At 43.8% G+C, this 13159-nt stretch overlaps 1 protein-coding gene across 2 annotated transcripts in view; it reads right to left on the bottom strand.

Annotated features, from left to right (window-relative positions):
• LOC107306581 (uncharacterized) overlaps positions 1 to 13159 on the bottom strand; it is a 122940-nt gene that overhangs the window by 74520 nt on the left and 35261 nt on the right. The window contains exon 1 of one of the 2 annotated variants that reach the window (XM_085551924.1): positions 8883 to 8981. The exons of the other annotated variant lie outside the window; for it this stretch is intronic. Within the exon in view, the coding sequence (XP_085408050.1) occupies positions 8883 to 8906 (24 nt within the window). The 5' untranslated portion in view covers positions 8907 to 8981. Of the gene's footprint in view, positions 1 to 8882; positions 8982 to 13159 lie in introns of those variants that run through there. 2 annotated transcript variants of the gene reach the window in all.

The following is a 13159-nucleotide window of genomic DNA, read 5'->3' as shown; positions in this document are numbered from 1 at the left end:
AGAAACTCCACTCCTGGGGAGGGACAGCAAAGTTTGGCTCTGCAAGAGCAACCCCAAGGTCAGCAGCAGCAGTCTGTGCCAAACTGTGGGGTGCTTTGCATGGGTTTTCAGCATTCTTTTTGTTCAGTTTGGTTTGCTTTGGTTTCACAATTTGCAGGCAAAGACCTGGATTTCTGATTCTCTGGAAGGCTTCAGAAGACCCAACCTCAGGAACAAATCATGTCTGGCTGCTCAGAAATCTTAGTGGCAACTAGGAAGATAGGCTACTCCTGAGGCAGTAGGCTTCCCTGGACTGAACTCATCAGGAAGGGAAAGGGGTAAAAAGTCCCTGGTGCCAGAGGTCCTGAATGGCAGACTCTGACCTGTGTGAAGCCATTTAACAATTTAATAGCAGCCCTCTACTTCTGCCTTTTTACAGAAACATGAGATATAGAAGGTGTCAATATGTAACATTATCATCCTTTAACTTGCTAAGGGATGTGAACGTGAGTTCATTAGCAGGTCTTACAAAAAGTCCTTATTTTACACAGAACATGAGACTTTGCTGATAGAATCTATGCTAACTGGAATCTTTTTAAAAGCAATGACCACATCTATTTTTCAACAAATATTTTTAATTACTATAGAAATACAAAGCCAGTGAGGTCCATGGCTCAATTGTGTGAGGTGCTGCATGAAAACAACACAAAAAGGAATGCTTGCAGCCCCACTGCACAGTTCAATACCAGCCTGCTCTACATTTAACCATCCCCCTGCAGTAATCCTCCTCCGTGGATGCCTTTAAAAATATGTCCTGTTATGTGCTTCGGTTACAATTATGAGGGAAAGACTTCAGAGGAAAAACTCCTACAGTTTTTCTCCTTAGTGTGAGATGTCCTCCTTCCATAAACACCTCCTAAGCCTCTCTAGAAGTACAGATCAGTACATCATCTGAACATTATAAACTGACCAATGGTCTGTTCATCCGAACAAGGACTCTCCCAGGCTGAGCTCAGAATAATGTCACTCCCCATGCAGACGGCATTCTCAGTATGTTGTTCCCTTACTAATGAGATGGAATGCTTCCTGTTATTTGAATCTCTCAGGCAGACTGCATGTCTTCTTATCAAGAGAAAAAAAGTGAAATCATGCTATGGCCCAAATGTAGCCGGAGATTTCTGCTGAGCTCCTGTTCCCAGTTCTCTTGCACTGCTACCACTGTTTGTGGGGGCTACTGAACCAACTGGAGAAATAGTTGACTTATATTCTTTTTTCTTCTTTCATAAGAGTATTTTTAGGGGTGGTTTGGTCCTCCCACCACAGACCCACATAGAACTGTAGCAGCCACACCAATCCAGTTGCACTCAGGGATGTGGTGGCAGGGGTGAACAACAAGGGAAATAGCAGGGAAAAAGAAAGATTGAGTTTTTCTGAATTTATTACCTGTGTAGTGATGGGAAAGGAGCCTTTGAATGAACAATGTATGCAGGAGACTGGAAAAGGGCAAACAAATAACCCCATGAAAATCTCCTGAAAGCTTTCCTTTTGGGAAAGTTTGGATGCACCAAACACAGAAGAGAAGGCCTGAACAAATAAGCAATTCAAATTTTTGAGGTAGCAATCACAAAAAGATATACTTGTGAAAGAGGAAGATGTGATGTTTATAGGGCCCACCCCCGGAGAAGCTAAGCATTGGAGGCCCATCTGATCTTCAGGTTGCCCTATGCTACTTCTAATCTCCATGTGTGATAGACTGAGATAACAAATGCCACTAACACACCTTCAATGAAATATATATATGTATATATGTATATATAATGACAGCTTAATTCATCCCTTTTTCTTTATTTTCTAGCCACTGAAGAAGTTTGATATCTCAGGCTCATCCTCACAGTGCTCAAGGTAAATGGGACAGGCCAGAGGGTGATGGGTTGCTGTAGACAGACTAGGTTACAGCTGCCACTTTAAGAGTCAGTACTTGTTGGCCCAAAATGAGATAAACGCAACCTGACAGCTTTGTTCAAGGCCACAAGTAGCCTACTACAAACTCTTCCGATGGAGATGTCCCACTGAGGTACTGTTGCTACAGTGCAGTTTACAAATCCTGTACATGACCTGCTATACTTCTCAGGTCTCCTCACACCCTTGCTCCTGGTCATGTGCCTGTAGCTTTAACTTCAGTTCTGAAGTGCTAAAGAGCTGTAACAGGCATTTCTGTGACATATACATGTGTCTGGAAGCCTGGGTCCCAGAGATGATTATTTATAGGCTGCTTGACGTGCCCAGCTCCTATTTCTGAAGCAGGCACTTAACATTTGTAACCACTGTGACCCATATACATCTCATGCTGCTTAGGTTTTCAGTTCTCTTGTGCTGACTCTGCATGGAAGATATCACGTAGAACCAAAATGTGTTTTTGTAGCAGCAATGAGCCATGAGCAGAGGGTTAATTATTGTTAGTGACAGATCTGCAAGGCCGCAGCTAGGTGGCTGACCCTAACAGCCCTTGGAAAGAGGGGGCTCTGTAAGCAGAAGCAGAACTGTACTGGGAAAGTGTGTAGACCAAGGAGATATATATAAGGCAGACCCCAAGAAGGGACTTTGGGGTATTTTTGCATGACCCTTTTGGACTGAGATTCCAAAATTCCCATCTGGACCTACCCAAGTCATGCCCACAACAGGTGAAAGCAAGGCATGAGGACAAAGTCAGCAACTAACAGTTTTTGGAGAGGGCTCTGAAGATTTTGGAGAGTGCACTCCAGGTGATACAGGTCATATGCTCTCCACATGAACACTATATCTCCAGGTCAAAAGGGTCTGAAAAACAACCAAAAACCAACACCAAAACTCCCTCACCTATTCCAGTCTGCTTAGTGGATTTGGCCTTTGAGATAAAGAAAAGAGCAAGAAGAAAATAGTGAAAGCCAAAACAAGAAAGCTCACTTAATTCTCCAAATATGGGTTGCTTCATAGCTTAAATTCCCCAAGCAAACCAATGTTTCACTAACAAACAAACAAACGGGGAACATCAGTCTTCCTGAAAGCACGTGGATGAAAATCGCACTGCCTCTTCTCTCCCCTTGTAGCAGACTGAACAGAATGATCATTTTTTGTGAATACTGGAGTCACCTCACCTAGCCACGATGCATGGGAATGCAAAGGAGCTACCAAGGAGAAAGGGGGTTCAGCCAGCTCCCTGCGCAATGACTGTGCCAAAACCTCAGCAGTTCCCCACAGTTCCATGTTTTGATCCTCCCCCACCAAACCTGTATCTGAGAGCTCTCACCAGATAACTCAAAGTGAGAATTCAAATTGTGCAGAAGGTTTCCTGATTTACCTGGAACAGATCACTGAGCACATGATCATGACCCCTGGCTTCAGGAAAACATTCAGACGTGCACCATCATCCATATTATCCAAGGTAAGTCATCACTTCCCAGAACTGAGCATAAGTGTCTTCCTCAAGCTGTGAGCTCAAAATCCAAGGCTTGGAGCTTACCCTAAAGGTAAGGTGTGGGGTGGACATGTGCTCAGGTACCACGAATTTTTCTTCCCTCTCCTTCACTCATCTGGGCCAACTCCTGGAGGAAGGGGATTCAAGTCTAACCTTGAAGAGATGCTGGAGAAGGTGATAGACTCGTGAGATAGACTCAGTGATTTCCATGGGAAAGTGTCTATCCCCATGGCAGCCTGCCCATTTGATAGCTACATTGCTCATTTAGCAAAATCCCATTGCACACAGCTGCACAACATGAAGCCTAGTCACAGATGGAGGAAAATGAAGTGAAGAACAGTGAGGCACTCATGGAAATTGATGGACAAGGTGATGGGCCTGATCTCCATTTGGACTCAGCCTTAATGTCTGTTCTTCTCAGCTGCAAGGCCTCCTCCTTCCCCTAAGATTGGGCTGAGACTCTCCCTGTGTTAGAGGCCACAAAGAAAAATCTTAGGCCTCCAAAGGGCATCTGGGGAGTGAGTGGTTCCTTGGGGAATGAGGTCACCACCATCTGCAAGGACAGCAGTGACACACAAGATGAAAACTGTCCTACAGTGAGACTGTAGCAGTGTTTGCCTCTTAAATACCTATTAATTCATCCTTAAAGGCTCAAACCAGGCAAGCATGTGATATACAAGGACTCCTCCTGGCAGTTCAGGTAAACTGTGTGCATATAACCTTTATTTTAGTGTCTTATTTTACGAGCCTATTGACTTAGCATATAAATCACAACTTTTAGTAACATAAAGTGAATTTTCAGGCATTAGAATGCAATCCTGATTACTGTTCATCTTCAGTACTTCAAATTAAGAGGCCATACTGACATTCACAAATAATACTGTTTTAGCTGGACGAATATTTAAACATAAAGATTCTGATTCTCCTTTATATGAGGATCCTAAAGTGACAGGAAGAACAACAACAACAACAAAAACCAGCATTTAAATCCATCTCAACACCTAAACATTGCAATTAAGAGTATTTTTATAACATATCTAATCTTGCAAAAGATGGTTTAGTGTATTTAGTTAAAAATATCTAAGAGATAAAGTGAATATAGTTTGCCTGTTCTTAAAATGCAGTTCGTAATTCCTGTTCAAGCACTCATCTGTAAAAGCTGCTTTCCATTTCAGTGAACTTTCTACTACAGAGAGGAAATAAATGATTTCTCCGCATGGCTGAGCATCAGGTTTCTTTGAGCAGGAGAGGAGGCTTGTAAATGCTTAGTGTTTATGATTGCTTGTCTCCATCAGGTGTATTTCTGACATGCAAATAACCTGCCATCCACTGGCACTCTTTAAGTAGCTCTGCTTAAAACCTTATTCTGCAACCCTGTGTCTGCCCAGCCCATTGTGTGCACATATTTGCTTCATTTCAGGAGGCTGTGCAATTTGTTTGGTGCTGCACAGCTATTTGAGTAAGAAAATTACGATAGCCAAATAAAAGCTCACTGCTTAACTCAGTTGGATTGCAAGAAGTTTGAAGGACAAGGACAGAAAAGCAAAGCTAAGCTAACTAATTGCCCCCAACAGTGGGAGGTAAGGGGGTTATTGTGTGTATGAAAAGTGACAAAGCAGATGAAAAAGGTATCTGTGGATCCTTTTCCCCATTTGAAGATAACTTGGAAGAGCACTGGGGCAGATTTTGGACTGAATGTTGACTTGGAGCAACTCATGTTCTTCACTAGTTCCTACAGTTAATAGCTGGTGGGTTTTGTCTTGTTTTATTTTAGTGGTGTTCACTGTTTAAACAAGTGAGGATGTTTAAACAAGTGAGTTTTAAACAAATGAGGATGTCCTCATACTTGTGGGTCAACTGGATTGTGCCTGGGGCTCCACAGACTGTGCATGGCGCCTGAGGATCTCACTCCAATGCTGATTTAGGTTGCAGTGTCTACATGAACTCAGATGGTTCCTTCCCCTTTGTACATTTACTTTGCAGCAAGTGAACTAAAAGCACTGCATTGTGCAACCAGATTTACACCATGAAAATTCCACATTCCCGTCTGGCAGCTCAGGAACAATTTCAAGCTGAAGCTGGGGGCTATTCTCTATTTGAAATACTTCAGGGCTACACCGCTTCTAATCCTCACTCAGCAGAGAGAGGCCCTGCACGTAGCTTTCCTCATGTGGCAGCCCTGACTGTTGGGCCTCCCTTATAAAGTCACCCCATCTCAGAGCCACAAGATGGCTGAGGCTGGTGGGGCCCTCTGGATCCTCCTTGTTCAACTCCTGCTCCAGTAGGGCCACCCAGGGCAGGGTGTTCAGGCCCATGGCCTGGTGGTTCATGGAGGTCTCCCTGTTGTCCATGACTGTGCTGTTGTGCCAGATCTAGGCAGGAAAAAAATGTAAGGAAGGAAGGAAGGAAATTATCAAGAACAAAAAAAGGTTGCCAGTTTCTCCTGAGTGTCCTTGGGGTCCATGGAGGATCTAGGGTTAAACAAGACCCACACTGGAAGCAAGGGGTGCAACTCCCTGGGTTGGCCAGGTCAGAGCAGCACAACCAGCAGTACTTCTGGCATGTCACTATTCATCCATGCAAAAATAACTGAGTTCAGTTAATATTACAGTGCAGCCAGTATTACCGCACTTTTCTGAAAGGCAATCCAGCCATGGCAGCTCTGCACAGCTCAACACGGGGCTCCCATAAATAATTTGTATTGCAAGCCTTCACCTCGCCTTTTATCTTTGTCAGGGTGACTGGAATGCAACCCACTACCATCTGCAATTACACTTCACGCGTCACTAAAACCACAAGGTATGCTTTTTACACCACTGATGTCCACCTCTCTGCCCAGCAGCTCTGCTCATAAATCTCACTTCTTTCCAAAGATGTTAAGACCCGTTGGCAACATCTGAAGACCTGCCAAACGTTTGCCTGAAATATTAATATATTGTTGAAAACAGAAGCCCTTGACAAAAGACATATCTGATGTTTCCAAGGAGTGTCTGGTGAGTTAAGAGTATCTGGAACGTGTCTGTTGTGAGCATGGTTGGAAGAAGTGGTTCGGAAGAATCTTTTGCAGCAGGAAGCAGTTTTTGCAAGGACCTCACTTCACTTAAAGGAAGCTGCTGAGAGAAACTGTCCTTAAATAGCTGTTATGTTTATTGCCATTGCGTTGATTATAATAATATCAATCTGAGTTACCACATTCAAGCAAGATGTGGTGTATTCCAAAGAATGCAGAGTGAGCTGCCCTCAGCAGGCTGATGGCCCCATAGCTTTATCAGCTCCTTTACCACACTGTGTGCTGCATGATCCCTAGCACTGACTGCATAATAAAAGCAAAACAAAAAGAAACAAACAGCTGTACATATTTCTAAGATCCACTGCAAGCTCTGTATAAGCTATGAAAACAAGTACAGCCCAAACAGTGAAATAAAAATAGTGACAAAAATAATCCCAATCAGACAACCCAAACCAACAGCCTTTTCTTGGGCACACAGCAGTGATCCCAACCAAAGCCAGGGACATTGCTTAGGGCAGGGGCTTCCTGTGGAGAAAAAGCCCATTCCCCAAGGGATCCTTGCTCATCTCAGTACGCCCACAGGCTGACCTAGAGTTTTTATTCTGAAGATTATGTATACCCAAAATGTAGTTACTGAATTGCTGCCTTTCCCTCAGTCACACAGCTGACCCCAGGGTGTTCATGGGTTCTTATCAATGGACTGAACTAATGGCTCGAGTAAAAAGACAGAAACACTTCAGCTAGACTGATGAATATTGCATGGGTGCTACAGTTGTTTAAGAGGGGGTTTCCTTACAGCTCTGATTTTTATTTTCACTATAAAATGGTGCTGTGAACAGTAGCATGTGTCTTTTTGCTAAATGATTCACTGCCTTTGTGAAAAGGCCCAGTGAGCAGCTTTGGTAAACCTCATCCAGAGTGGTGACAGACACAAACTGTACCAAATGGATCTTGCTGAGTCAATATTGTCTCTAAGTTTCACCTCAGCCATTTGCAAAGCAAACTCTGGGGAGCATATCTGGTCTAACTCACAGGAGTTCAAATGAATCAGAGAGTTTAAAACAGCTCCCATTATCTGAGTCTCTACGGCTTTGTTCCACAGGGATCAGTTCTGGGCCCAGTCTTGTTCATCATCTTCATCAGTAACATGGATGAAGGGATAGAGTTCACCCTCAGCAAGTTTTGCTGATGATACAAAGCTGGAAGGAATGGCTGACACACCTGCAGGCAGTAGTACCATTCATCAAGACCTGGACAGACTAGAGAGCTGGGCAGGGAGGAACCTGATGAAGCAAGAACAAGTGTAGAGTCTTGTACTTGGGGAGGAGTAACTGCATTCATGAGTACACATTAGGTGCTGACCTGCTGGAGAGGATCTCTGTGGAGAAGGATCTGGGGGTCCTGGTAGACAACAGGTTGGCCATGAGCCAGAAGTGTGCCCTGGGGGTCAAGAAGGCCAATGGGATCCTGGGTTACATCAAGAAGAGACTGGCCTACAGGTCAAGGGAGGTGATCTTCTCACTCTACTCTGCCCTGGTTAGGCCATATTTAGACTACTGTGTCTAGTTTTGGACTCCTCATTCCAAAAACTACAGGCATCTATTAGGAGTCCAGCAGAAGGCAACGGAGATTATAAAGGGCCTGGAGCATCTCCCACATAAGGAAAGGCTGCACAACCTGTGTCTGTTCAGCCTGAGGAAAAGAAGACTCAGAGGGGATCTGATTAATGTTTATAAACATCTGAAGGGAGTTGAGAGGCAAATGGATGAGGCCAGGCTCTTCCCAGTGATGTCCAGTGATAGGACAAGGAGAAATGACCTAAAACTGGAACATAGGGAGTTCCATACAAACATGCGGAAGAACTTCAATATAGTAAGGGTGACAGAGCGCTGGAACAGGCTGCCCAGAGAGGTTGTAGAGTCTCCGTCTATGGAGATATTCAAGAGCCAACTGGATGCCTACCTGTGCAACCTATTGTAGGGTTCCTACTTTAGCAGGGGGTTGGATTCAGTGATCTTTTGAGATCCCTTCCAACCTCTGTGATTCTGTGTCTGCCTGCGTGTGGGCTTGTTTTTATGGCCAAATCTTTATCCAACCACTTTAATAGTTGTGGTGCTAGGGCTCACATCTTATAGGCATGGTGAGATTTATTGATCTGAGGTGTCAACCAGTGTCTCATCTATTAGACAGACACTGAAAAATTGCTAGCAGACATTATTTGCATATTGGAGAATCATATCTGAAGGTTGGCAGTTTGAAACACAAATGGTTTGTGCCAGATGGACAGTTTGGTGACTCTCTGGAGAAATCACATTGAGTTTTCAGCTAGATCTGGAAAAGACAGCTCATTATCTAAAGTCATATGATGTTAACAGGTAAAGCATCATGCAGCTAGGGAGTCAAAGAATCACAGAACGATAGAATCATAGGATGACTTACATTGGAAAGGACCTTAGAGATCATCTAGTCCCAAAGTCCTGCTGTAGGCAGAGTTGCTGACCTCAGGGCTCTGAGTGAAGCTGTACAGTCAAGGACCAGGAGAAGGATCACTCCTGTGACATACAGTTCTACTGGCAATTGTGACATAGTTCTAATGACAGTTGCCAGGAGAGAGCCCAACTCATTCTCCTTTCTGCTGATTGGCTCCTCTTTAGAAAGGAAAAGGTTCAGCCACTGTGGCACCGGAGGAACCTGCTCATGGGCTGGGGGAACAGGGAAAAGAAGATAAATACTTACATAGCACTAACATGCAACACTACTAGGACATGTCTAGTTTCACCCTGAGGATAAGGCAGAATACTCACACTTTTTACCCCTTGCATTCAAGACCTGATTTGCAGACCTTGAAAACTTTCCGCTGAAATCCATGGAGTTTGGATCACACCTTTGATCTACTCAGTAGCCTGGAAGGGGGAAAAGTTACACAGACTTTTCTTCCTAAAAAAAGATCCAGGAAAATTGCTCAGGCAGGAAGAAGGATATTGTTGTGTGGAAGACGTTTTATGTATTTTTGTTTTGTTTTGTTTTTCCACAGCAGCTCATGCCTGGATTATTTTTAATGTTACATTCCTCTGTATGTTGTGATTTCCAAGGAGAACAGCCTGTGGCCTGTTGGACCCACAGATCATTAATGGAGCAGCAGTATCTTCTGCAGACCAGTGCAGCTCGTGGCCATGCTCCCAGCAGAATGGAGAATGAAGGGGTCATCAGGGAGGGAAAGCATAGAGCTCTGTGCACACACCTCTCATGTCTCTGCTGAACAAATGCCACTGTTCATGGTTGGAGGAGTTTGATAGCAGAGCTTGCAAACTCCTCATGGTCCATGGACCATCCCAGTGGCTTGTGAGGAAGCACAGACAAAGAGAGTGGTTTGTGGCTCCTGATTTTGGCTAACAGGAACCACACTGCTGTCTGGTTGGATCCTGGTCCAAAGTCAGCCTCCTTGTTCTGTTTTGTGTCCTGGCTGAATTAATTTGCTACTCAGTTTTTGAGAAACCCAAGAGAATTGGCTCTTGGTGTGAGAGTCCTACCAGCCAGGATGCTGACATCTCTTAAGCACCACATTTGTTTCTTTTTTCATCCTTAATGTGCTTAGGAGCACATAGATACATTTAACAGGAACTGTCCTAAAAATAACACCTTTAAAACAGTTGGAAAATCAGGATTTGTATTTTTTAATGATTATCTTAAGCAGCCCTGTTTTATGATCTGGTCTTGGGACTGGATCAGGCAAACAAGAAGAGTTTTTACCCCATGTTGCTTCTAAGATAAGAAACCTTTTAATGACATTTTTATTAATTAGCTACCATAACTTCCAGTCTCTTGGTAGAGCCTCAATAAAATCACTCCTCATTATGGTCTTTTATTCAAAGTACATCGTTAAGGGATAAGCAAGCATGAAGTTGCTGCTTTCTCCCCGCTAGCAGCCACTCCAGCAGTGTCCCCCTGGACACCAGGCCTGCCGTGTCAACAACTGGCCAGGAGAGGCTGGGGATGGGGATATGCCACAGCAGCACTGAAGGGGCTAGGAGGACAGAGCAGAAAGCTGTCACTCTCACTGCTGCTGGTAACCGCTATCTGCAGTCTCCCGGGATACAGGGGACTTATAAAGCCTGCGGCTCTTCTGAGATCATGGTGCAGCTGTCATGAAGCTCCCTTACAGCTCTCCTCTTTCTCACAGGAGAGATCTTTAGGGAGAGCAATGTGCCAGTAAACACAATGTCAGTAAAGAAAAAGACCATCTGAGTGCAAATAAGAAGAGTCAATGCTTCTTTAGCTGTGGTCAATCTCTAAGCATCTCCATGAGCTAGATGTTGCCAACACTAAGCCCAGCTCTTGTGCTCTGCCTCTCACAAATGGGTTTGCCCATGCAGAATCAAGCACTGGCAGGAATAATATCAATAGTGGATATTAGAGGAATACAAACAGACACACTAGGAAACAGCAAATGGTCTGGAGCATGCCCTTGGGTGCCCATTTAAAAATGAAAATTCAGAGTCTCAGTCCTTCAGCAGCCATCAGCTGAATCAGCCTAATACCATATCCTCAGGATATGTCAGCATGGATCACACTGAACATCGACCTTTCTAGTTTCACACTGTAAGCTGGCTCATTATTCCCAGCTAATACAATTATCTCTGCTCCTATTTTCTACACAGTCTCAATACTACACACAGACATTTCAAACTGATAGTTCAATTAAATTTTGGCAGACGAGGTTATTTCAGTTCCTGGATTATCCAAGGATAAATCTGGCACTTGTGCTTTCAGAGAAGGGAATAGATTCAACTGATTTTTGCGGGTCCCTTCCAATTCAGGATATTCTACAATTCTATGCTCTATGTGGGGATTAATATTTCATGGAAATGAAATTCATCAGCATCCAAAACCCTGAAAAATCATGATCTTTTCATGCATTTTGAGTTGGACATTCCAGAATAAAAGCCATCAAATCATTTGTGGGAACCTTCTTTTAGGAACATGAGGAGACCTGGAAATTCAGCTATTCCTCTGTGCTAAGGGAAGATCATTGAGAGGTTTACACAGCACCAATGCAGCCAGGATCTGCTTGGCTACAACTTCTACTAGACAACCAAAGAGCACTATTTCTGTGCGTTATATTGTGTGACTAGAGGTCAACCACAGCCACTAATAGGACTGGCATGGATCAAATGACAGACAAGGACACGCTAGTGACCTGACCAGTGCAAATCAGGCCCAATGAATACGTTGCTCCCTGCAAAGAGGATGGATTAGACCATCCCCACCATTAACGCTCCCACAATGGGACACCCAAATTAGTCAGTCAGCCATGCAAGCTGACTGAGAGGGAGATACTGCTGAACAGAATACAGGACTTTGTACAGTATACATGGGACAGAGAATTTAAGGACTGTATAAAACTTTCTACCAATTTTCAGGGGGCTGTGGAAATGTATGAGTTTCAATAAGGGATGCCTAGAGGAGAAATGAGGCATCAATGTGTCTTGGGAAAAGAAAACATGAGGAAGTGGAAAAGACCACTTTCCAGAGATATTCTGACCCTGAAAATTATCCCTTCCAAGTTCAGAAGCGTCATTATCATCATTTAAAATGACCCGTGCATCTCACAGAGGCTTTGAATCTTTTATAGAATGGTCCAGCACTTGCATTTTTACTGAATCATAGCCTCTTTGAGAATGGAATGATGGTGGTTTGCCAGTTATCCTTAAATCAATCCTCCAGCCAGACAGGCTTGAAGATAAAGTAAGGAATGAATTTATTCAGGAATCCAAAGATCAACAGTGCAATCTCCTTATTTAGAGGCAGCTGTACAGAAACAAAAGAGGACTTTGCTTACAGCTGCAGACAGATTATTCTGTTTTCTGTTTAATCAGTTAAAAAGCTCTCATCATGCTTGCACAACTTTCTGCTAGAAACTCACATTTAAGCAAAATCTGATCCAGAACAAGTATTTCATTGGAGGGACTCTTGTTCACGGACATGCATATCCTTGCATATCTCTCATGTCTGATCATACATCTTGTATTTGATGCCATCACCTAATCTATGAAGCATTGATGTTACCCTCTGGGTAAGTGGGTTCTCCTCCTCAAAGTCATTTCAGGATGACAATAAGATGAGTATGCTTGGCATGAACTATGTCCTTGCAATACCCTGTGAGGACATTTTCTTACCTTTTTTTTCCCCTAAGTTTTGGTCTCCAGAAGGCAAAGCCAACTACAGAGCTCTTTCAGTGCTGGGACCTAGTGTTGTTTTAGGATTTACTATGATGATGCACAGAGTTGAACATTACCTTTTCCCTACAAGCACTTCAGTGTGCAAGGCAGAGATAACAACTTCTCCTTCTTCTACATGTCTCCCTCTGCTTCCAGGCTCTGCAATGCCAGGAGACCTTTCTTTTTGTATTCCTCTAGGTTTGGCACCTATCAAACATGTTCAGGCCCATGAACTGCAAATCACAAGCAATACCTGCTGCTTGCACAGGGGCTAAGAAAAATATCTTCTTTTTTTTATATGCACGGGAGCACATTCTTTCTGAAAGCCAGAAAGAAGCACTGCTGTCAGCTGAGCAGAAGCCAAGTTTAGTGCAAGCACAGAGCAAGGAGAGGCACGAACCTCTGGAATCCATCCCGGCAGGGTGCTCTGTGGAATATTTAATGCCCGTGCCCAAATGTTAAATGGCAGGTTGGTTTACAGAAGAGCTGTCCAAGTGA

This window comes from Coturnix japonica, chromosome 1 (genome assembly GCF_054131305.1).
Source record: "Coturnix japonica strain WE chromosome 1, WE-NBRP24, whole genome shotgun sequence".
Classification (NCBI taxonomy): domain Eukaryota; kingdom Metazoa; phylum Chordata; class Aves; order Galliformes; family Phasianidae; genus Coturnix; species Coturnix japonica.
Note: the sequence above shows the minus strand (reverse complement) of the source record. Positions and strands in the feature narration are given on the sequence as shown.